Genomic DNA, 26211 nt, shown 5'->3' with positions numbered 1-26211 from the left:
TCTCGATTAGGTATGTCATAGGGTATGGACCTCTAACTGAAATTAGATCTTTAACCCTTAAAAATTTATTAGTTGTCCACCAGGTAAAGGCCTTTGCTTGGAGCCCTGGGGGAAATAAGGGGTTACCTATAATGGGGGCCGCTGGCCTACTGGGTGAGGTTAAATTGTATGCGGGGGCATAGCGGTCCCACATAAAAAGGGTGTGTTTCAGACAAGGGCTCATAGCTGATGGCCTAGAAGACGCCGGGGACCAAAAAAAACCTTCAGCTGTATATGGATACGTTAAATAATTCTGTACACATATTCTTTTTATTGTAAGTGTGCTTGAAATCCATCCATAATCCATAAAGATTAGCATGTGTGTAAATTAGCAGCTGACTATAACATCCCTTTGAAGCATTAATACCTAACACAAGTTAATGAGTATTAACAATTTGGACAAGCTCATTTCCACAGTGGAATGAATCCGACATAGAAAAGACCTTGGTAAATTTGACAGCAAGAAATACGTATAATTTCTGCTTGGTTAAAAAAAAAATGTTTCTTAATCAACCTAATTTGCTATTTGCAGTCTAAGCCAGATTTTTCTTGTTGGAACCCAACTGAATGTTACAGACCTAAATATACAAAAAATTAGTCACATTTGAAACAGGATTTCATGTTTGCTATGTGTCATGTGACTGATCCGCAGGCAATCCATTGTGCAGTCTTAATCTAAATTGTAAATGCTCACAGCCTTATATTTTTATGAATTTCTTTTTGCTGAGAATTAACTGCCCATGCTTGCAGTAACAGGTTAAAATACCTGTTATCTTTGCTTGCTGTTGGCATTAATTATGGATTTAGATTCATTTTATCTTGAGGTTGCCCGACATAAATATCCTAAGCTAGCCTTACTCACTACTGTATAATGACACAGCATTCATTCATTTATAGACCTGCCTGCCACCCATATATCTTTTCTACCACAACAATCTATACATCTCTCCTAGACAGGCAGCCAATCACTTAGTGTGCATGGGAAGCTGTTCTTTTTAGAAACCAGATCACATTCTTCCCTTCCCTTTTATTATATCGGGCAAATGAGGATAGAATAAAATATCTACAACAACATTAAACATAAAAACAAAATACTTGAAGTAAAGTCATAGTGGTTCCAAAATAGTATATAAAAATACCATGAAGGAAAAATAGAGGGCAAACCCTTATTTGTAGCACTAAGAACCACCCAGCACCTGAATATTTAGATTGTTTTTATTATTTATTTTATATATTGATCATTGGTATGTGTTTTCTCCCTCCCAAGGCTACTCTTTCCAAAGCAAATTGCAAAACATTTGCACTAACTTTTAGGAAAGCTTTGCAGATTGGTACTTCAGTATAGAAAGGCATCTTTACCCATGTTGGATTTGTCAGAATGTGAACTGAATGTGTTTCCAAAAATATATGGTTTTCTGGGGTTTCTGTACAGTTAGGGGGTCTTATGATACATAGGGGCCGATTCACTAAAGGTTGATAAAACGAGCGCTATTTATAGCATGCGTTAAAAATTTTATCGCTTCTTATTTTTTGCGTCATAACGGTCAATTCACTAAAAGGACAGGCATCATAATTAAGACGCAATGTTCTTTGCGTTATTTAACTCGCGAAGAGCATTTTTTTTTGCGTTATTTACCGCTGTGCACAATATTCTTTGCCGCATGCTATATTAGCGCACGATTTTACGCACAATTTTACGCACGTAACCATTACTTTCGGAAAACTACTGTTCTGAAAATTACCATTTCCCTGAAAACTGGAGGATGCATCACTCTAGGGCCAACACATACTTGAAAAAAATCCCACTGCAAAGTCAGTGTTGTGTTGCCAAAAGCTCACGAACCACAATTTTCTTTAAGTACCGCCTGCCCCAAATAGGTGTTAATATTCGCACAGACTAATGCGATATTTAGCACATTTAACGCTTTATGTGTGTTTGTGATTCATGCGTTAGTATTGTTTCTATTCACTGATTAACGCAATGCGAGGTAAAAAATGCACAGTGCGTTCTTTTGCACATGCGATATACGTCTTAATGCATGCAAAATGACTTTGATGAATTGGGACTTAATTATCGACCTTTAGTGAATCAGCCCCATAGTACAGTACACCGTCTTGGGGCTCTTTTAGCAGATTTGGCTGGTGAGAAAAATCCATATGCATCATTTTAATTTGGGTCTGTAAATCTCACATAGTTTGGTATATCTATGCATATTGGGCATTAAACTGTTCATTAGACTTCTGGTGTTCATATTTTGGGTGATATGTATTTGTATGTAAAAAACTGTGCAAGATAAATATGGCAAATTGTAAAATCTTTAGGTGATTTTTCAGAAATGCTGTCAAAACCACTAACTTTAGTAAAGCTTTACTATATGGTAGTTTTGGGTAGAAAGAAAAATTTAGCCATCTTGGATATATCTGAATATGTACTTTCCAAAAATATATGGTTTTCAGAGGTCACCCTACTTTTTCGAAGCTTTTACTCCAAATAAAACGGTTGTGTGTCCAAGAATTAGGTAAATGTAAGCCATGAAATTTGTATGCACAAGGTATATTTTGGGGTCTCTAAGTGCCATGTTCTTTGATAAACCTATGTACAGTGGGCATCAAACTGTTCAGTAGACCTCTGGGGTTTATATTTAGGGTGTTTTATATGGTTACCTAATGACCTGTAGAAAATAAGATGCTGAAAAGTGGAAGTTTTGATGTGATTTTTGACAATGTCATCAAAATCTGCAAATTTAGGAAAGAGTTGCAGTTTGGTACAGCAGAAAGACTTGTACCCATTTTAAATTTGAGGGGAATACATACTTTCCAAAAATATATGGCTTTCTGGGGTGAGTGCACTTTTTTTGTAGCTTTATCCCACATAAAATGATATAAATGTGTTGGTTTGCAGAAGCTGAAATGACAGAAATGATTAGATCATAAGGGATCTGTTTACCTTGGGGCCCCTAAATACCACATCCTTAGGTAAACTTATACACATTGGGTATCAAACTGTTCAGTAAACCTCTGGCAAAGTGGAAGTTTCAAGGTGATTTTTAGAAATGTCATCAAAATTGGCATATTTTGGAAAGCTTTGTGGCTTGGTACTTTGGAGCAGAGAGACATGTGTACCATTTATATAATGTGGGTGGGCTGTTCACTCAGTAATTCACTGATTCCCATAATGCAGGCAGAGCATAGGGTATTGTGACAATGGCCTTTGACTACAAAGTACAAATCACTAAGCACACATTCAAAGACCAAAAACTCTGCTTTTATATGACTGTAAGAAAGCATTAGGTTTCACTTTTTTTCTTGTACAATAATTTAGGGTGAAGACACATAGAGCTATTAGTAGCAGCTACTTGTCAGGGCTACTAAAACAGACAATGCTAATTGGTTACTGGTAAACGTCTCTTTGTGTGAGGTAATTTTGCAGAAGCTATTCTCAGTATTCTCTATGGCAGGGTATTTTCTGGTGTTTAGTAGCCGCAAGAAGTAGCTGCTACTAATAGCTCTTTGTCTACACCCCAATAAAAGTATATATAGCAATGTATCCCTTTAAATGAAAATATATACACCTGTGCTCATCTGTGTATTCATTTTTTTTACCAAATTTAATAAAATATACAAAGCCAGGTACAAAAAAATATATGGTTTTACTCAATACATGTATTGCTGCCTTGTTCATTTATTAATAAGACTCTCCATCTAACTGATAGACATCCCATTTCTGACATAAGCATTAGAGCATGAAGAGCTCATTATGTGCCATTTTATTGGCTCTGTGGAAGTGCTGCAAATGGAAATCAAATTATGTTATATTGCACTATAAAAAATAAAATTATAGCTTTTTTTTCCTTAAAACATTAACAGCCCATAGTTTTCCTAAAACGCTTTTGTTAAAATTCAGTGTTGGAGAATTATCTACTGTGTTTAACTAACTTTTTCCAGGTAGTGTGAAGATTATCCTCTAGTCCAGTGATCCCCAACCAGTGGTTTGTGAGCGACATGTTGCTCCCCAACCCCTTGGATGTTGCTCCCAGTGGCCTTAAACAGGTGCTTATTTATGAATTCTTGGCTTGGAGGCAAGTTTTGGTTGCATATAAACCAGGTGTACTGCCAAACAGAGCCTCCTGTAGGCTGCCAGTCCACATAGGAGCTACCAAATAGCCAATCACAACCCTTATTTGGCACCCTCATGAACATTTTGCATGCTTGTATTGCTCCCCAACTCTTTTTACATTTGAATGTGGCTCACAAGTAAAAAATGTTGGGGATCCCTGCTCTAGTCTGTACCATAAGTCTGTAAACTGAATTAGAATAAAATGATGTGATATAAAGTCATAAATTAGCAGAGTCCTTGGGAAGGCTGGGGCCATAAAATAGCTTAAAGGCCTTTATATGGCCTAAGGGCCTAGAGCTGGACAGCCCTGCATTACAATATACTGTGCACGGATCTGTCTTTACCGTCCTTATTTTTGAGCTTCCAAAAGAAAAAACAAAAGGATAAATCAGTGCAAATACTGAATTCTACTCATCATAATTCCTGAAAGTGAAGAAGTAAAATATAATAGCTTAAATTAGAAGTTCCCAAACTGTGTAGCTGCCCCCACTAATGGAAGCCCTGATCAGTGTGTAGAGAATGGTCTGGAGGCCAAATAGACAAATTAGGTATCAGTGTTTATATGCTCTTTTAGATATTCTTTGAAGGCCAATCAGGGTTACATTTGGTATGAAAAAACTGTTTTGTTGCATCCAAATGTCTTCATATTGTTAATCTATTAATCCAATGGTTTTATGTTTGTAGACTGCATAACTAAATATAATCCAGTATGTTGGGCAAACCAAATTCACTTCTTTTGCTAGTGAGACACATTGAATGGTTTATTGTCTCCATGTAGCCTTCAGCTTGCTAATTTTATGCAGGTTTATCACAGTCCAAAACGTTCCTCCACTTCGGATGCTATCATCTCTGATATAGCTAGAGAGGATGTGGCGGCTGGTGAAGGCGCATTTCTCACATGTAGAATGCAATTTGCTAGATCACCGGAACCACCATCAAAAACAAAGTCATCAACTAAATTTCCATCTCTGTCAAGAGCCTGTGCTCTAACACCCGATGGGCCCCTAAAAAAATGGAAGTTAACATGTTATTGCATAGAAATTTTTTTCCTCAATATTTGTTGATTACATGTGCAAAAAATTGAAACTGGGATGTAAACAATACGTAGTAACATTTTAGCACTGAAATTACAGTAGTAGCAAAACAATTGTACAGAGAAGTACATATACGGAAAACTATTTTTTTTTAGTTAATAATCACCGATTTCTGTGGCCTTTGGAAAAAAAAAAACATTTAAAGAAAAAAAATGTTGAATTTGCTGGCACATTATTTTAAAGAGGAAGCTGGCCTGAAAGTTAAGGTAGAGGCATCCTAACATGACATACAGTGTTCCTAGGACCCACCAGTGAACCTGACATGACGAGCAAACTCACACAACAATAAGATGGGTAGAAATTAGAAAGGGCTGATTGAACTTGTCTTTTGCTGGGGCCCACTATGACCTGTGCCCACTGAGAGATGTTTTGGTACTTTGGTAGGCCAGTCTGACTCTTGCAATATAAACAGTCTTCATTTAAAAAAAAAAAAAATTCTAACCATTAATGGGAAACTTCCAATAAAATGGTATTAATTTGTTATAGATTTTAAATTGCCTTTCCTGTTTGGTAGTTCTACTGTTCCAGATATGATCACTGACTAACATAAAAGGCTGGAAGATAAATAGTAATGGGAATATTAGTAATGGAAAATATGGGTAATTCAAAACAATAATTATCTAATCCAAATCTGTTGGACAAAGTAGGACTACAGGCTGCAATTGTTCTGCAACCTAAACTATTGTCGAATCCACATACTTCTAACAAGGGATTTGGCCCTAGGTAGGAAATTGCTAGTACGTTTTTTTTTTATCAAGGATTTTGACTTCTGTTGAAATTTATTTTAGCGATATGAGCAATTTGGTTTGATATAAAGAAATCATATTGCACAATATTGCTTTTGTCATAGAAACGTTTAGATGTTTTTTCCTAAGTCAATAGAAATAACTTTTTTATATAGCAAATGACTAGCACTGGTTACAGCAGTATGTTACCCACCTGGCAATATCATTGAAGGACAATTCTGGTATAAATTTCTGAAGTTCCTTGAGCTGAGCATTGAGAAAAAATGCTCTATACATTTCCCCCATGCCATAGGATAAATTCTTCAGCACAAGCTTATGAAGGCCACTAAAGAGAGAGTAATATGTTGCAGGAACAAACACTTGCACGGCGATTCCAAGTTTGATGCATTGCATCCAATAAAACAACAAAAGGAGTCCATATTTTTGATAATTTGAGTATTACTTCTTCATCTTTTTAAAAAAAAGTACCGTATATACTCGAGTATAAGCCGATCTGAATATAAACCGAGGTACCTAATTTTACCTAAGAAAGCTGGAAAAACTTACTGACTCGAGTATAAGCCTAGGGTGGGAAATGCAGCAGCTACTGGTAAGTTTCATCAAAATAAATACCAATAAAATTAGTGGGGTATATGTTTTTAAATATTTATTTCAAATAAAAACTGTAAACTAGCTCTGTAAGTGGAGGGTCAACAAAAACAAATGTTTTATAAACAATGATACCTTAAGAGTACTCAATCAGCAACCAAGCTAAAACACAAAGAGTTAATATCCTTCAAAACTATAAATAGTTTATATAGAATAAAGTGTAATGTCTAGTGCAGAATGGGACAGGTGAGGATGGTAGATGAAAATGAATTTGGGAGTGGGCCAGGGCACTGCAGGGTCTGGTTGCGGGTGGCCTAATTTGCACACAAAGGACAGAGTGTGCTAGTCTGGAGGGACCCATGGAGCCCAACTCGAGTATAAGCCGAAGGTGACTTTTTCAGCACATTTTGGATGCTGAAAAACTAGGCTTATACTCGAGTATATACAGTATGTGTGTACGGTGTGTATGTCATTGCTGGATCTATTTCCTAGTATGCCTACTTTATACTATATATATATATATATATATATATATATATATATATATATATATATATATATATATATACATACACACACACACACACACAAACACACACAGTATATAGCTGGGTATCAGAGATGAGTTAGTTAACTAAGGCCACACACGTGATGTGATAAGAAATTATGTGACCTGAATTAAAAAAAAAAAATTTGTGTCGTAATGATGCACTTATTTTTCCTCTACTTCTAGTGATTACACTGTTCAGCTTACTAATACTGGCAATCTATTATAATTAGGAAAAATTAACTATTTTAACCTATTTACCTAGAAAGGTAGCACTTCACAGACTTTAGATCCCCACGCTCTGCCTGCCATAGTCCACAGTGAGGCACTAGGCATTGGTTACTAGGCATTGGTCTGATCATGACATCCAATCATATTAGGCATATGCAAATGAAGATAGTATGTGCAGTAAAGATTCATACCTGTGCTTCACCAGCTGTTCTTGTGATGTGGTTCCTCTATAAACAGGATCCACCCCCCCAGCTTGGGCAGAGCAGGGAGATAATGTGATGGGATAATTTAATCAGTGATACCTTTCCAGGTAAATACGTATAAAAAAAATTATGCGTTTGTTAATGAAGATAAATTGCCAATAGCATCTATATTGGTAAAGCACTGCCCCCACATAATGTTTAATAAGTGGTAAACACTGCTCATCAGGGGTCATAATTACAAAACATTCACTGTGTCAATTGCCAAGCCACACAGTCTAATGTACGTATTGGTGCATAGGCACTCACACTACAGATATTTTTACCTGTATGTAACTGCCTCCTTAAAGTCCCTGGCATTAAAGTCACATAGCCTATAACCCTCACGTTTGAAGGCCAAAATAGCATTGGGGCCAAGCCAAACACTTCCATCCATTCGGGGAGTAAAATGGACCCCCAAAAAGGGAAATCTTGGGTTGGGGACCTAAAAAAAAAAAAAAAGGATATATATATATATATATATTACTATGAAGCTTGTCAGTGTAGTATTGCATAAAACTTGCAGTTAAACAAAAGCAGTGTTTTATAAAATTGCCAATCAACCAGCACATTGGCTGAGCAACAGTTTAGTTTCTATAGTAGCAGCATTCTCATGAAATGCTCTTTTTCTAATAGAACAAGTAAGAGTAATACCTACTGGATAAATATTGCCTTTAACAAGATAACATTTTTCTGGTTTCAGCACCAAGTAGTCTCCACGGAAGGGCACGATACGCGGTTCTGCACTACAACCGCTGACCTGAGAGACCCGATCTGAGAAGAGTCCTGCACACGTCAGCACATATTTACAGTGTACTTCTTCACCCTGTCCACAGTAGGGGACATAACATGTTATGCGTAATTTGGAGAGTTTGTAGAACAACCAATCCTGACACATTTGCCTCTTGACACTGTCCGCTTATATTTATTGTTGCTTATTTAAGGGCAGTATACTCAACTGCTCAACATAAATTCAATGGATAGGACTTTTGATAAATATACTTTTAGTTAATAGTTTCTGTTGAGATAGGTTTTATTTTCCCAATTCTGACTTTGTATCTCTATTACCCTGCTAATTAATTCTTATACAAATACAACGTAATATCATACCCTTGGGTCATCCTGTTTCAGTCTCCAGCACCTACTTATTTTAGCAAGGAGGGAGCTCTTTGAGGTCTTTGAAAGTGCTGGCATATAAAGCCACAATGCCACTAATAGCAATATGGATGGATTTCCACAACTGGCTGTTAGCCAAGCATTTTATCTCACACTGTTAAAAAAAGATATTTGACAGTTTATTTGCTCACTAACCTTCTTGTGTTAGTTGGATCTAATACATGTTGTAAAATGTTACAGGAATTGAAAAGCAGATGTCAGCAAAGACATGATGGGCCCTTTATAACATTTGTAATATTGATTTTATGCTGTTTCAAAGTGAGCTAGGGGTATATTTATCATGCTGTGCAAAAAGTGAATTGAAGCATTAACGGTGATGTTGTCTAGGGCAACCAATTAGCAATTAGATTTGAACAGTTAGAAAACCAAAGCAAAGCAAAGTAAAATGATTGGCAGCTGTGAGCAACATCACCGGTTATGTTTCAGTCCACTTTTTACACAGCATGATAAAAACACCCCCTAGTGTAAATAACAGAAACACCCAGTTTCAGTTCTCAAAGCTCAAAAGTTTATTGTACCTTATTATTTTTGATTGCGACTGGATACTCTATTCCTGTAATAAAACATACATATGCAATTAACAGGAACCTATTATTTCCAAGCATTTCCATTGCATATAGGCAAAAATGTAAGCCATGGTAGTATAAATATCCAAAAATACATGCAAAAATTAGACAACAAAGTTACCTCTTTTGAGCAATAGTTGTTCCTGCTCAAATCAATAAACATAAATACACATATAAAGGTGGTTTAATCTTCATGATAACCTATGGCTATATTTCTGCATGTATATTTATAGTTAGGTGTATGCCTAATTCACCATTCATCTTAGCGGCTTCTTTGGCTAAAAGGAGAAGGAAAGGTAAAAACTAGTTTTATCAGAAAGGTCTATGTAAATACAGCCAGGGTTCGGCATGTGGTTGATCGGGTCGACACATTATTGGGAGGGGCTGGGCATGACCCGGCTGTCTTGGTACATATCAGTACTAACGACAAAATGAACGGTAGGTGGGGGACCTTAAAGAGTGAGTTCAGGGATCTAGGCTCTAAAATTAAGCAAAGGTCCTCCAATGTCATTTTTTCGGAAATTTTGCCGGTGCCGCGTGCTAGTTTAGGGAGACAGCGGGAGCTTAGGGAGCTAAATGCGTGGCTAAAGTCTTGGTGTAGGAAGGAAGGGTTTGGGTTCCTAGAGCACTGGGCTGACTTTTCTTTGGGGTACAATCTATACAGCCCTGACGGATTGCACCTCAATGGAAGGGGGTCTACTGTGCTAGGGGAGAGAATGGTTAAGAGGCTGGAGGAGTGTTTAAACTAGACAAGGGGGGGGTTGGTAAGCTAGATTCTTATGGGAGAGCTAGTGTAGATGGGGCAGTGGGACCAGTAAAGGGTTGTGGGGGAGGAGTGAGGGGGGCATATAGTTTATCAGATAAGGAGCTTCCATTGTTACAAGGGAAACAGACTAATTTTCACCTTAGCTCTAAAGGTGGCCATACACGCACCGATATTATCGTACGAAACCTCGTTTCGTACGATAATCGGTGCGTGTATGGCATGTCAGCGAGCCGACCGATATCGCAGGAAGCTGCTGAAATCGGTCGGCTCGCCGATCGGCCAAGTTAGAAAATTTTGATCGGGCGCCATAGAAGGCGCCTGACCAAAATTCTCCCTTCAGAGCTGAATCGGCAGAAGGAGGTAGAAATCCTATTGTTTCTACCTCCTTACCTGCCGATTCAGCCCTGAATGGTGTGTGGCGGATCTGACGATGTTTCGTGCGACCGACGGTCGTACGAAACATCGTGAGATCGCCACGTGTATGGCCAGCTTTACTGTCCTTTAGCTAATGTAAGCATCAGAGGAAGAAAATTATGATTTAATTGGTATCACTGAGACCTGGTGGGATGAAAAATGCGACTGGGCTGTGAATTTAAATGGGTATACACTTTTTAGGAGGGACAGAGTGATTAAAAAGGGTGGAGGGGTTTGTCTTTATGTAAAGTCAGATTTAAAGCCATGTAATAAAGACATTACCAATGAAAACGTTGAATCTCTTTGGGTAGAAATTTCAGTAGGGCTGAAGGTCACAAAGAAAATGATCATTGGTGTATGCTATAAACCACCCCGTATAGATGAGGGGGATGAGTCCCAGTTACTTTTGCAAATGGAGGAGGCTTCAAAATTGGGTCAAGTTGTTATTATGGGGGACTTTAATTATCCGGACATTGACTGGAGTTATGGGGTGGCTAAGTCAGAAAAAGCTAGTAGGTTTGTAAACATGCTAAATGACAACTTTTTATTTCAGGTGGTTCAAGAACCTACTAGGAATGATTCTATTTTGGACCTGGTAATATCTAATAATACTGAACTTATCTCTAACATTTGTGTGGGTGAGCATTTGGGGAACAGTGATCACAACATGGTCTCCTTTGAGATAATGCAGCAGAGACAGCTCTATAAGGGAGTAACTAAAACGCTCAATTTTAGACGTACAGACTTTGCCAGTATAAGGGCATATCTGCAATGTGTCAACTGGGAAAGGCTTTTCATGGGGTTAGACACAGAAGGAAAATGGAACATCTTTAAAACATTGCTTTGTAGGTATACACAACAGTATATTCCCCTTGTAAGCAAGGAGAGGCATCGCAAAGCAAAACCTTTATGGCTGAATAAAAGAGTTAGGGTCGAGGTTGGTAATAAAAAACGTGCTTTTAAAGCATTCAAGTTAGCTGGGACAGCGGAAACTTTCATCAGGTACAAGGAAGCAAATAAAGCATGCAAAAAAAGCTATCAGGCAAGCTAAAATAGAGATGGAAAGGGATATTGCAGCTAGGAGTAAAAAGAATACAAAATTATTTTTTAATTATGTAAATAGTAAAAAAATGAAGCAAGAAGGGGTGGGAACTTTATTATCACGGGGGGTACATTGGTTGATGAGAACGGGGAAAAAGCAGAAATTTTGAACTCTTATTTTTCATCTGTCTATACATCTGAGGAGCCACCTAATGAAGGCTTCCCTTTTAATAAACCCAGTGCTAGTAATTTAACTACTGACGCGTGGGTCACTCAGGAGGAAATTCAAAAGAGACTTGAACATGTAAAGGTAAACAAAGGTCCAGGGCCGGATGGGATTCATCCCAGGGTATTAAATGAGCTGAGCGCTGTGATTGCCAAGCCTCTTCACATAATTTTTCAGGATTCGTTGAGGTTTGGCATGGTGCCGAGAGACTGGCGAATTGCTAATGTGGTGCCATTATTTAAAAAGGGATCTCGTTCTCAGCCTGAAAACTATAGGCCTGTTAGTCTGACATCAGTAGTAGGAAAGCTTCTGGAAGGGGTAATAAGGGATAGGATAGTTGAATACATTGCAGTTCACAATACTATTAGTTTGTGCCAGCATGGTTTTATGCGTAACAGATCTTGCCAGACTAATTTAGTTGCCTTTTATGAGGAGGTGAGCAGGAACCTTGATGCTGGAATGGCAGTTGATGTCATCTACTTAGATTTTGCTAAAGCATTTGATACTGTACCTCACAGAAGGTTAATGATCAAATTGAGGAATATTGGCCTAGAACATAATATTTGTAATTGGATAGAGAACTGGCTGAAGGATAGAGTACAAAGAGTGGTGGTAAATGGAATTGGGCCAGTGTGGTTAGTGGAGTACCGCAGGGGTCAGTCCTTGGTCCTTTGCTTTTTAACTTGTTTATTAATGACCTGGAGGTGGGCATAGAGAGTACTGTTTCTATTTTTGCTGATGACACTAAATTGTGCAAAACTATAAGTTCCATGCAGGATGCTGCCGCTTTGCAGAGTGATTTGACAAAATTGGAAAACTGGGCAGCAAACTGGAAAATGAGGTTCAATGTTGACAAGTGCAAAGTTATGCACTTTGGTAGAAATAATATAAACGCGAACTATCTACTGAATGGTAGTGTGTTGGGGGCATCCTTAATGGAGAAGGATCTAGGGGTTTTTGTAGATCACAAGTTGTCTAATTCCAGGCAGTGTCATTCTGTGGCTACTACAGCAAATAAAGTGCTGTCTTGTATAAAAAAGGGCATTGACTCAAGGGATGAGAACATATTTTTGCCTCTTTATAGGTCCCTGGTAAGGCCTCACCTTGAGTATGCAGTGCAGTTTTGGGCTCCAGTCCTTAAGAAGGATATTAATGAGCTGGAGAGAGTGCAGAGACGTGCAACTAAACTGGTAAAGGGGATGGAAGATTTAAGCTATGAGGTTAGACTGTCGAGGTTGGGGTTGTTTTCTCTGGAAGAGAGGCGCTTGCGAGGGGACATGATTACTCTGTACAAGTACATTAGAGGGGATTATAGGCAGTTGGGGGATGTACTTTTTTCCCATAAAAACAATCAGCGCACCAGAGGTCACCCCTACAGATTAGAGGAACAGAGCTTCCATTTGAAGCAGCGTAGGTGGTTTTTCACAGTGAGGGCAGTGAGGTTGTGGAATGCCCTTCCTAGTGATGTGGTAATGGCAGACTCTGTTAATGCCTTTAAGAGGGGCCTGGATGAGTTTTTGAAGAAGCAGAATATCCAAGGCTATTGTGATACTAATATCTACAGTTAGTATTACTGGTTGTATATATATAGTTTATGTATGTGAGTGTATAGATTGGTTAGTATAGGTTGTGTGCTGGGTTTACTCGGATGGGTTGAACTTGATGGACAATGGTCTTTTTTCAACCCTATGTAACTATGTAACTATAAGCACTTACAGAAAAGCTGCACTGAGTCCTCTATCAAAAGAAACATGGTTTCCTTTCCTTTTTTGGAAACATGTTCTTTGGTATCTTCCTCTCTTTTAGGGCTCCTTCAGGTTTGGGGAACGAGTCTGCTCAGTTCTCTCCTCTCTCCCTCCCTTCTCCTGCTCCACCCTTCCATAAGAATGCATAAGAACTCACTTCCCCCACCCTTAGGAATATGTGATCTGAGCTTCCAATGGCTATAACTGCAGCAGGACGCTACCAACACCAAGCTAAAATAGCAGCTGCTATCGTAGGGAGCTTCTAGGGCTCTTTACTCAGGTATAGTAAAGCTTTCTGCTGAATAAATATAGTGTTCTAGGTGGCGCTAATGTGGCAAATCTATTGGCAGTAAAATACCAAAATGACTTTCCTTCTCATTTAACCGAGTGCAGTGTCGGACTGTGCTGGCAGGGCATGGGGAAATAACCTGGTGGGCCCCAACCCCTGTAGGCCCCACCAACCAAGTCCCAATTGATGCTAGCTCTAGAGCTGGCGCTCCTCCCCCATCCCCTATCATGGCCGCAAGAGCAACACAGCATGTAGATATGAGGTTAGCGCCTAAGCAGGGGGAAGGTCCACGACTGGTTTGGGGGTTCCTGAGGTGATAGCCCCGAACACGCCAGTCTGACCCTGAGTGAGTGGTAGGGAACTCCCTGTCATTTTAAACCTTATATGCAGTGACCACTGCATTAAATCCAGTGACCAGTGTAAATGCACAGTACTTCACCATCACTAACTTATCACTGGCATATACATTTGTGTTTAAGTTGCAAAAGATGCATACACAAACCAGCTTCTTCTTCCTTCTGCAGCAGGGTAATTATGAGGCACAAAGGCATTCCTTTCCCTGGCCCCTAACTTGTTTGTCTGAATGAAGCGCAGTGAGCACGTGGTTCAAATGAGCCCTGTACTTACCATTTATCCTATGTATTGTGGCATCCAGAGTTGCACTCTGCAGCGCTCAGTACTGCCACAATTAAAGTACGAATAAGCACTGAAGGGAGACGTTTAGCTCCCCCTAGTGCTCCTGCACTTGTAGTGAGGGAATTATTAAATGTGGTCCTTTGTCTTATAGCCACCTTCTACTCTGCAGGAAGGCTTCCTATGCATGTTTTAGCCAGATCCCCTATTCCCCTATCCCCTAGGTATGCCTATTCACCATGTAATGATGGCTGCAGTTTGTGGCACCAATGCTTGTGGCTGTAATTATCTAATAGAAACCTGAACTTTTATGTTTTTATATAGATGGGTGTAAAAGAGAACTGCTGCAGCAGCTATGCATGCCACAGCAGCCAACCACTGATTAGGAACCGTCTATTTCAGCAGTGTACATTTCTCAATAATACTGGCTTTGGATGATCTCCCAACATGAAAAAAGTTAAAACACATATGAACAATGATTACAGTTAGTCACTTTATAGACTCACCTTGTACAGACCCAGCAGGACTTTCATTTACCATTTTTATATCAGTTACTTCAAAGTCAGTTAAAACACTGCCCCCTGCATCACAGAAATCATCTTTGTATGACTGTGCCACCTGTTTGTAGTTTACAATGCCAGTGTATGGAGATTCAAGAGCCATCACACCCTACAATAAAAAACAAAGCTTGGAAGATAAGGAAACAATACACTGACATACTGCAATATGTCTTTAATATTATACTTACAGAAGTATGTGAGGTAGGATTTATTTGAGCAAAAGTATAAATTTCAAGGATTTTAATATATTTAACGATATAGGCACATTATGGCCATTGGCACACAGAGCGTTTGCTCCACTTCTCTCATCCAGCATTTTTTCACATTTTTATTGAAAAGCTGAACTACAAACTTAGAAACAAGCAGGCAGGCATTCTGGAACAAATTTGTAGATAAATGCAGATAAAATGTAATTTCTAAATACATTTTAAGAGTAGCCTTATGAATTTTAGCGCCTGAAAATAGGTACTTAATCATAGACTAATTAAACTAGTTATATGTTGAAATAAAGAGTGAGGGAACATATATCTAACATAGGAAATGAAAAAGTAAAACTGCAGTCTACAAGCATTTTGCTGTGTGTTAAAACAGTTCAGTAAAATACCTATTAGTTATAGGGACTGAAAAAAGTTATATCGGTTGAAAAAGTTAAATTATGTCCAAGAGGAGGCAGTATATTTAATAAGCTGCTTAGACAGATTTTAAGTTAGGAACAATACAAACTTAAGCTATGAATTTTAAATGTATCTTTCTACTGTTAACCAGGGTTGACTGGGTGGTGCCCCCACCAGTCACATCCCCCACACCCCCTAGGGGCCCCCACTGCACCCTCTAATGAGCCTCCCCTGCAGGGGCCCCTGCTCAATGTCCTCCCCTGAGTGTGTGTAAATTTAACTCATCAGGGGAGGAACACCGTTGGCAGTGGGAGTGCCAGCATGGGTCGGGTCTTGGCCGTTGGGGGCCCACCGGGTTTTTTCCCCAGTGTCCCGGCAGCCCAGTCTCACCCTGCTGTTAACAGTTTATTAATTTGATTTTTTTTTTATTGGATATTATTTTTACTCTTATTGCTTTTGGTCAGTCTCCTTCTAAATATCCTTGTTAAAAAGCCAGTTGGCTTATTTGGAGCCTTAGTGGGACAGCATGCAAACATTTCAAGGGCTGCCCCCTTGCTCAATGCACTTTGCATGTTGTTCCACAATGGCTTTGGTTTTTTTTTTTGGTTTTTTTTGTGTGTGCACTACTCAGAATTGCATCTTTTCCCGATGCACCCACCAAAAATGTGCTAGTCTTACCCTGCAGTATGGTTCTTTCTCCTTGATATCTTTTGCACCAATAAGTCGGAGCCCTGGCACATTGTTCTGAAGGCCTCTCTCATAGAGAGCTTGCAGTCTTGGGATCTCCGGTTGTTTTACAGCTACTATAAGCTAAATAACAAAGTGGCATTACTAATGCCCAGCACAACAAAGATATACATAGAATATAAAGTGTCTGAATGTATGTTCCATGCTGATACAGTTTGAACTTCTTTCTGTGGAACCACAGGCTAATGCAAAAAAAAATTCCAAAAGGGTTAAATAAATTAAAAGACTTTAGTGCACTTTGTACATGTATGAAGTAAATATTACAAATACCTGCAAATTACTTTTCTTATTTTTTTTTTTATGTAGAACATGTAGAGATGAAGGCAAAATCATATTATATAAGTGCCTGCATACAGTATACTATTATATTGATAGTTATTTAATTTATAAATGCTACCTAATACATATATGTTGCATTATTGGTTACATATTTATAGCTGGATCCATCATAGGTTCCAAGGTGTTGTGGTATTTAGTGTAGCATAAATAGCTATTACTTGTAACAGAAAAGTTAGTCCTATTCATGGTGAATAAAGTTTGATAATTTTATATTTGCGGTCTTTGTAATATTTACTTCATACGTGTACAAATACCTGCAAAGACAACAGTTCATTAAAGGTGGCCATACATGCACCAATATTATTGTACAAAATGAGGTTTCGTATAATATTCGGTATGTGTATGGTGGAAGGTGAGATGACAGATATCAGCAAAAGCCTTGGAAATTGGTTGTCTTGCTGATCGGACAGGTTGGAAAAGGCACCTAAAACATTGGCAAAGTATTAATGCTGAATCATCAGACAGGTAAACAGGAAGAAAATAGCATGCATGCTTCCCCTATAACCTCACCAGCTGAAAATGCATAGATCTTTTATCCCTTTCACCATGCATGTCTCTTCATTTATCTTCAATGGATTTGGGATAGAGTAGCTACGTGTATGCGTTTTCAGTCATTAAAGGAGAATTAAACCCTAAAGATGAATATGGCTAGAAATGCCATATTTTATATACTAAACTGACTGCACTAGCTTAAAGGGGACCTGTCACCTTAAGAAATAATTCTAAATTGTTTTCTTTTGTGTTTGTCAAGCAAAGTAAACTTTACTCACACTATATAAATTATTTTAATCTTATTTTCTTCGGCCTTGGAATTCACAATTGCAGAAAGCAGACAGGCGCCATTTTGTGGACACTGTTATCAAAGCAGGCATTGCATCCTGCCAAAATCTTGTTTCTGTGCCAGTATGGGGGGACCTGATACCCATGTCCATGCACTGGTTACAAAATTACATGGTGAGGAGGGTAGGGCAATGTGAGGAGGGCAACAACATCTAAGAAGTTCTGAATTGAAAGTGAAAGTATCTGTCTGCCACACCTCTATGCCTAAAGCTGGCCATACACGTGGCGATCTGACGATGTTTCGTGCGACCATCGGTTGCACGAAACATCGTCAGATCCGCCACACACCATTCAGGGCTAAATCGGCAGGTAAGGAGGTAGAAACAATAGGATTTCTACCTCCTTCTGCCGATTCAGCACTGAAGGGAGATTTTGGTCAGGCGCCTTCTATGGCGCCCGATCAAAATTTTCAAACTGGTCCGATCGGCGAGTCGGACGATATCAGCAGCTTCCTGCGATATCGGTCGACTCGCCGACATACCATACACGCACCGAATATCGTACGAAACGAGGTTTCGTACGATATTATCGGTGCGTGTATGGCCACCTTAAGGCATAGAGGCGGGGCAGGCAATATATGACTGACAGCTGGGAATTGTAAATGCTTTTATAATGGGTATGGATGTGGTAATAAAAAAATGATTTTGGTTTTCATGTTTAATTTGAAAAGGGCCTTTATTATACAGCTTTTTATGTCTGGGTGACAGGTCCACTTTAAGGTTTTAGCATCTCTAGAGTAGTAATGATGTATGTCTTTACAGTTGTTATAGGAGCTCTTTGTCTTGTATTCTGTTAGAACTGTCTGGGACACTGCACATGCTTACTGTGCTCTGAGCAGCTGTTGAGAAGCTAAGCTTAGGGGTTGTTGCAAATTATCAAGCAGAAATAAAGGCTGGCCTGTCATATAAAGTGATGCTACGTTTCTGATTATTAAATTCTGATGCTGGCTACAGAGCTGTCATATGATATGAATCTAAATAAATTACTAATCAGCCTTATAATGTTAAATTTATATTCTATATATACAGTATATTGTGAGTTGGTCCCTAAGCTCAGTAACTGACAACAGCACAGAGCATGTGCTAAGAATCTGCAATAGAGGATAGGGAGCTACTGGGACATCCTTATCAGAGAAGATTTGTGCCTCCAAAGGGCTGTGGTTGCCTTGGACTGGTACATAACAATGTCCAACATTTCTAGCCTATTTCTTTAGTTAAGCTTCAGTTCTCCTTTAAAAGTAAAAGCCATGCATCTTTAACTGTCAAGGTAACAATGTAGCATTTATCTATAGACAGAGAGGGATCTGTCAACAAAGACTGAGCTGAAGAAGGAATGCATCCTTAGTGGTGAATGGGCAAGAGGAGGGGAGCATCTATCATAGAGCTAGGGAAAGAAAAGGCATGACTTTTCACTTCAAAAAAGAAAAAAGCAGTGGAGCTAGTCACGGAAATATTTTGCTACATTCTTCCAGCGAATTATGGACAGACAAAACATTAAACCTAAGGTCCATACTAAATAACTGTTTGCTAGTAGAAATACTGTTAAACTAAAAAGATTCAATGAATATAAATACATTTCAGACAGATTACAAAGCAATACATTTTGTTAGAAGAAATTTATTTTATTAAGTTACTATGACCTTTAGGCATTAGTGATCTCACACAGTGATCTCAGCCTTGATACAGAGTCATGTATAAATACAGGATCTGGTCAGTACCTTTCCACATTGTTTGTAAGGTATTCCCTTCTGGTCACAGTACTCATAGATGAGGGCAGCTCCTCGCACACACAGCCTGGCTTTCAGAGACCCAGGAGTGTAGTAAATTCCACTGTGAATTACTCCACTGTTATGTCCACTCTGGTGTAAGGCTGTTGGTGATAAATCATCTGTGTCTATCAAATTCCCATTAAAATGATAGATTTTATATACATGTATTGTACATAACAAACAGTACTATAAATACTTTTGTATTTATACACAATATAAACTACAAAACAGGTCTGATCAACTATGTTCATGCAAAGTAAAACTGATGGAGAGAACTAAGGTTAGTGAGAAAGAGAACAATCATAATGAATTAAAACGTAAAATAGGTGGGGCGTAAATATCTGTAGGATAATAAATTGGAGACATAATGAGGGAAAATTAAAATAAATACTCAGTGTTAAAGGAAACGAAAAACGTGAAACCGGAGATTCTAAATTCTGATACATACATGCACACAGTGCCTTTTTATTCATCCCCTTGGATTTGCGTTAGAGCCTGGAATTAAAATGGATTTTGTTTTGATTTTAGGTTATTGATCTACACAAAATAATCCAGAGAGAGACCTACAGCTGAAATGGGAGAAAACAGCCATGGGAACAACTATAATATGGAAGTTCTATAAAGTTGAGCTTTATGAAGACTGGCAAAAATAGAATTCATTGGTTTTACTCAAACCTCTATCAAAGCCCTCTGGAGTCTGCCAAAAATTAGGTGGTGGATCTGATTAAACAAAAATTTTTGGACTTAATGCAAACCCTATGTTTGGTACCAAGACAGCACTACATACAGTGCAATCATAAAGAAAACCCTGTTTCAGTCTACAAGAGACCTGAGCAGAGGGTTTACCTTTCAGCAGGACAATGAACCTAAGAAGACAGCAAAACAGCATTAACACACAAAACCCCTGTTTAAGGTTACTGTCCTATTGAGCCATGACCACAATGTCAAGTACTGGATTTGGTTTGATTCATCTTACTGCCAATCTTGGAAAGTTTTCCAGACCCTGCCCATAAAGCACAATGCGATCACCACAAAACAGGCTTGAAAATTGCTGTTCACCCACAGTACCCATTCAACCTAGCAAAGGACCTTTATCAATAGACAAGAGCTGCAGGATCCAGATAATAATGGTAGAGTCTTACTGTACCCCAAAAGACTTGCTGCTATAATTGCAGCCAAGGTGGCTTTTACCAAGTATTAAAGTCAAAGTGGTGAAGCCAACAAATGTTTAATTTAACAAATGTTTGTTTAATCAACTACAGTGTCACAATAAAAACTATTTTCCACCTTCAAAGAGGTGTGTGTGTGTGCGTGCGTGTGTGTGTGTGTGTGTGTGAATTAAATGTTCAAATTCCCAAATAAATCCATTTTTTTTTCAGGTTGTAACAACAAAATGCCCAACTTAACATCAAAAAAATGTCACCATACATAATTCAGAAAACAGAGGGCTGTAATACAACAGTGCCAAATGGTAATTTGTACTGCAAGTGAGACACTGACAAGCATATTTACTAATTTACTAAAATGCTAAATGCAATTTATGTGCAGTATCCTGAGGTGATGCGATGTCTGTGACATCCTGCATACAGGATGAGCAGCAGGTGGGCACTACATGGACATCCCCTGGAAACCATATCATTTAGTACACACAAGCTGGGAAACATGGTGAGACACAAGGCACTTATTTTTATGGCAGGGCTCCCTTGCACCTACAGTGCTGCACTTTGTGCTTTGCATCAGATTTCTTATTTGGAACACAGTGCAGTAGCTGTGTTTACAGGGCTATTTGAAACACTAGAAGCTGTGATTTTCAAGCCCTTAGCTCTAGTGCAGTTGCTCCAATTGTATAAACGCTTATAACAGAAATGGCCTGACATACTGACATAGAAAAAGATAAAATGCCCCTTTAATATTTAGTAGGGATGCACTTAATCCTCTGTTTTGAGAGGCAGCCAAGTCCTAAACCCAATCAGTACCTTAATTTGCATATGCAAATTAGGGCACAGAATTTTTGTTTTTCTCATGACCAAAAGTCAGCTGATTTAAGGGCTCAGATTCAGTTTGGCCAGGCACTTTGATTCAGCCAAATCCAAATCTTGTTGATTTAGGCTTGGATTTTAGACAAAAGACATTGGATTTTAGCCATCAGACCCTACAGTGCCCTCCATAATGATTTACCCCTCTGCTCCTACGTGTAAAATGTTAAATCAAACAATTCAGATGTGATTACTGTATATTTCCCCTGTAATAAATATAACTGTAAGTTATAACTGTTGAGGAGGCAGACCCTGCAACTTCTCTGTGGCGTAAGACAAGCAGTTTCAATATAGGTTTATGGAAAAGGTTTGTTTTTTCCCCCCAAAGTTTAGGGGGCCCTAAAATAATTCCACAATGGGGCACTGTAACACCTGGCTACATTGCTGGAAAAATATCAAAAATCTATAATCTAAGTTGCAATTATCAGCAGGAAATACCTGTCTACAAATATTTCATTCTGAGGGGTTCAATGAAATGATAGCAAGAATGAAACAAAAGGACAGAGGCAGAGAAAGAATAGTTCTAACACGTGATAGTCTAGTACACACAACCAGACATCAACAGGAGAAATCAATTTTGCTTATTATGTTTGCTTTAAAGGACATGTAAACCCCACACACAAACATTTAATCAGTGAACAGCCTCTCTGAAATCTTTCAATACCCGTCACACTGGTTGTCCAGAGGTTAATAGTAAGGCTGCGGCATCCCATCAATCACTTAGATTTCCTTCTCAACCTCTAACCCACTCTGCCCCCCTCCCTCAGGAATTTGCTTTGGCTGTTGGCTCCTGGGCATGCTCAGTTTTTATGAGCTCAGATTACTAAGCACGCCCTCCATTCTAGCAGCCAATGAAGAAATGGCACTGCTGGTTCCCATAGAAAATTAGCTCTAGCTGAATGCTCCTAATTTTTTTTCTCCTAACCTCCTCTCCTGAGATTAGCATAACCATTACAGTGCTCAGATAAAAAAGAACTTTTATCAAAGACAGTTCAGCCTGTGTGAGCCTGCATTCTTGATAAAATGTAAGACAAATAGGGGTCTTTGGGCACGTATGCAGATTTATATGTAACTGATTTAAGTGTCACAGTAAAAATGGCCACTGGGTGAATGCTGCTGTTTGTTTTAAGAAAATGTGATGGTGCTTGTAAACAAAGAGGATACGTGCAGTACAAATTATGTCATTTGCTTGGGGGAAGACATGCCCAACTGATATACATTGAAGGAAAATGTAGGCTTTACATGCAGAAAAAAAATAAATGCAGAAATAAGTGATATGTATTGCAAGTCCTACACTAATAGCAGTTCCTACCTATTTCTTTCTCCTTCTCTAAGACAGCAAAGCGGAGGGCTGGATGGCGCAAGATGAGTTGCCGAGCTGATGCAAGACCCACAATTCCACCTCCAACAACGACCACATCGTAAGTACTGAATGAAAATAAAATGAATACCTTAACAACACATTTCCAGACACAGTGCCAGACTAACGTTATTGCATTTATAGTTTCTCCTAAACATTAGTGCAGTTCTTTTAATAATTAAAATTTTGAGGGTGGGATATTTTTTGTACCTTTTGTACAGGCTATTTTGGTCATCCTGTACTCTACATGGACTGAAATAATTAGAATGTGACACATATTTTACATTTTATATGCATTTAAAAAGGAAAGCTACTTAAAAGCTACTTAAGTGTCCAGGGCAAAGATCCCATTAATAGTCCTTTTCGCCTCTTTTATTGTTAATAGGCAGTATGGCACTTGTGCCCCTATAAATGAACTACTCTACAATGCTATTAAAGAAGTTAAAGAGCTTTTATGCAAGATAAAAATTATAGCAATCTTACAGCTCATTAAAAGGAGGGTCTGAGATTTGTGGGAGTTTCTTTATTCATAAGTTTTCACAGTTAATATGGTTAATTATTTTCCTTTATTTATATAACACCAACATATTCCGCTGTGCTTTACAGAGTTTGTACATTATTCTCTGCCTCAGTGGAGCTTACAGTCTAAGTTCCTATTACATTTACATACACTATGGTCAATTTTATCAGGAGCCAGTTAACTGGCCTTTTGTGTAAGGAAAATGCACAGCCTTAAGAAAACCCACCACATTCCCAGCACTGGCTGGAACTGCATCTCGAACCCCAGCAATGCTAATCACTGCCCTACTGTGCAGCCCTAGGAAAATTTCCAATATGCTTGTTTAAAAAATGGACCCTTCCCTATTCAAAATGTTTTTTTTTTTTTTATCTCTGGTCATAGACATAATGTTTCATCCCTTGAATGAATGGGCCCCACCACCACTAAAGTAATACTTGCATGAAGGTTTCATGCCGCAATATCAAAAGGCAATGGGTGAGCTGGGGGGCCCACCGGGAGTTTTCCTGGTATCCTGGTGGGCCAGTCCGACACTGGAATGACTTCACAAGTGAGTTTCCTAGTTTGTTTGGAGAGGCTGTAAACAGACCTTTTCAAGACAAAGTGAGATGGTGCAATTCAATTCCGTTTTCTGCCAACTGTGCTTACTGGCAAATTTTTTATTCTACTTATCTTAAGCTGTGCCCTTTGACCATTTCAGGGAACAAAGTCTGTTCCAATTTTGGTAACTAACTAGATGTATGCATTTGCAAAGCAGCTTAGTAAATTATACCTGCAGATTATTTTCTGTGGGTAACTAGACCAAGAGTAAATATTGAACCACTTATTTCATTCCTATGTTAACTACATTCTTAAAATTGTATTTTTTCAAATAGCTAACATAAGGTTTTTCCTTTGCTTTCCTTTTTCTAAAACCTACATGATACAAATGCATGTCCTATCCTAGCCCAGAAAACCATGTCTCCCATTAACAGCTCAGTCAGCCTTGTCACCACCAATTTGATACAATTTATTTACAATTTGATAATGGCAAGCATTTCTCAGCTGTAGCAGTGGTGTCAGCCCAAACTGAATAAGTTATCCAAACCTCTACCAAAGCCCTTACTGCGCACATCACCCAAAGGTTTACAGAGCAACTGTTAAACTATGATATTTTAGTTTCTGGCATTTGCCAGCTGCTGCTGTGGCAACAATGTAACCAAAGTCAGTTATCCACCAGGGAAGTCAGTTCTTTAATATTAAAGGACAAGTCAACCCAAAATATAATTTTGTCTAATAAAAGAAAACATAATTCTAAGCAACTTTGCTATATACATTCATTACAAATTTGCAATGGTTTTTTACTTATTTGTATATATAACTGCTATTATAAGTAGCGTTTTCTAGTCCTTTTCTATTCCCTGCCCCGGTGTCTCTGGAATTTGAAACAATGTAACACAAGCCAGCAGCGTGACAGACCTGCCTTTCTAGAGTAGACTGACTTTTGCAACATTGTTTAAAAAGTAACAACGAGGAGTTCAGCAAATGCTGCTTTCAATCGCAATTACATTTACAAAGAACTTTTAAAGCACTAACAATTTTCCAGTAAATTCGCATTGGAAAGTAGCTTGGGTGTTTTCTTTTATTAGGCAAAAAAATATTTTTGGGGTTGACATGTCCTTTAAGTGAAAACTCCACAGAAAACTTTTTTTTTTTTTCATAATAAATGAAAATGTAATTTTCAGCAACTTTCCAATATGCTTTGAAGGTGAACAAATCTCCAAAAACAAGTTTTATGTCAAAGGACAGTCCAGTGTATGGTGTATAGATCTGGTAAGTTAATTTCTATATGTTATATGATGGAATAATGTAAAGGTTTTAAGTGTAAATGTTATTAGTTATTAGTTATTCCTAGGTGTCTGTATAATTGTAATGCGTGAGGGATATGCCAGTAGCTGCGGAGGTTATAAAAGGGGTATGTCAAATAACAACAATCCAGACTGGGGAAACAGCAGGCATAACACCATGTTGCACAGAGAAGTGGTGCAGTCTGGTTCCCAGAGAACTGGTAGCTAGAAGAATTTATTAAGCTTAATAAAAGGCCACACAAATGTTGCTGTAATGCCCTAAGAGTGTGCAATAAATGTGTTAAAAGTGTTAAATAAAAAGTGTTAAATAAAATTGAAAGAAAACGAGCAGTGCTGTTCCAGATTGTTTGCAGCTGAATATACCAATGAGAAGTGGCCAGTGGAAAACCTGCACTGTCCTAAAGCAAATTGCCCTGCTGACTACTTGCCAAGCTACAAGTGGTAACATGTACCAGGAACACAAGACTGAGTATGAGTGTAGCTTGGAGTACATATAAAATGTAAAGCTGCCATGTTTAATAAAGTTTCTAAAAGCAACTCCCTGCACCTTCATAGGATTTGGCCCCTTTCTAACCGAAACACGGAAAAGATCTTCCTATATTGGCAAGCTGAAGGGAATTTATTTTTATCATTATGCGAAATCAGTTTCTGAGCAGATCCCTCTAGCATCTCCATTCCTGCCTGCCCTGCTAGAATAAATTCGCTGTATTTACAATGAGTTCTCGCTGAAGGCGGCAGAGGGGCAGCTTACTGTGCATAATATCCATAATGTGTGCCCCCGGCATAGCAATAATGTCCGAGTACCAGCCAGAGCCACTTAGAAACCATGACTTATGCCCCTCACAAATCCATGTGCCCCACTGCCAGAGGATATTACCTGAACCACCGGCTGCCACGCCAGGGGAGCTGGGAAACTAATCTACCTAGCAATAGGAAACGTGCAGACCCGACTGGCCCCCAGCTCAACACACAGCGAGGAAAAGTCATCCCACAGGCTTCACAGACAGCCCCGGAATCACTGTCACCGCGGAGTAACCTCAAAATCGCATATTTACAATACAGTCATATCACCAATAGGCTTGAAGAAGCGGGTACGTCTGACCAATCAGCAGAGTCGCTTTTAATG

At 38.7% G+C, this 26211-nt stretch overlaps 1 protein-coding gene across 2 annotated transcripts; it reads right to left on the bottom strand.

Moving 5' to 3' along the window:
• Nucleotides 1-3288: 3288 nt before the first annotated feature.
• On the bottom strand, nt 3289-26199 carry l2hgdh (L-2-hydroxyglutarate dehydrogenase). 2 transcript variants are annotated; one of them, XM_018096873.2, is made up of 10 exons: nt 22674-22787; nt 19774-19820; nt 19275-19426; nt 16310-16441; nt 14964-15126; nt 9296-9330; nt 8260-8427; nt 7889-8046; nt 6190-6321; nt 3289-5160 (listed from the first exon to the last, which is right to left on the bottom strand). In XM_018096873.2, exons 2-10 carry the CDS (start codon nt 19796-19798, stop codon nt 4965-4967), a joined length of 1161 nt encoding a protein of 386 aa, XP_017952362.1. In that variant the 5' UTR covers nt 19799-19820; nt 22674-22787; the 3' UTR covers nt 3289-4964. The 2 variants fall into 2 exon arrangements, with proteins under 2 accessions (XP_017952362.1, XP_002938171.1); XM_002938125.5 differs by lacking the exon at nt 19774-19820 and adding an exon at nt 25963-26199 and having other exon boundaries at nt 3621-5160; nt 22674-22789.
• Between the last annotated feature and the right edge of the window lie 12 nt (nt 26200-26211).

Source organism: Xenopus tropicalis, chromosome 8 (assembly GCF_000004195.4).
Source record: "Xenopus tropicalis strain Nigerian chromosome 8, UCB_Xtro_10.0, whole genome shotgun sequence".
Classification (NCBI taxonomy): Eukaryota; Metazoa; Chordata; class Amphibia; order Anura; family Pipidae; genus Xenopus; species Xenopus tropicalis.
This window is presented reverse-complemented; position numbering and strand designations above follow the sequence as displayed.

Bases quoted from the DNA above. Each gene is read 5' to 3' on its own strand.
- l2hgdh (XM_002938125.5), bottom strand. From the start codon at position 26,072: ATGACTTTTCCTCGCTGTGTGTTGAGCTGGGGGCCAGTCGGGTCTGCA. The intron at 8,428-9,295 runs GTACAATAAACT...TACTGTGGACAG, and splicing joins TCGCAATCAAAAATAATAAG to GGTGAAGAAGTACACTGTAA. The intron at 8,047-8,259 runs GTAGGTATTACT...TTTTTTTTTTAG, and splicing joins TTAAAGGCAATATTTATCCA to GTCCCCAACCCAAGATTTCC.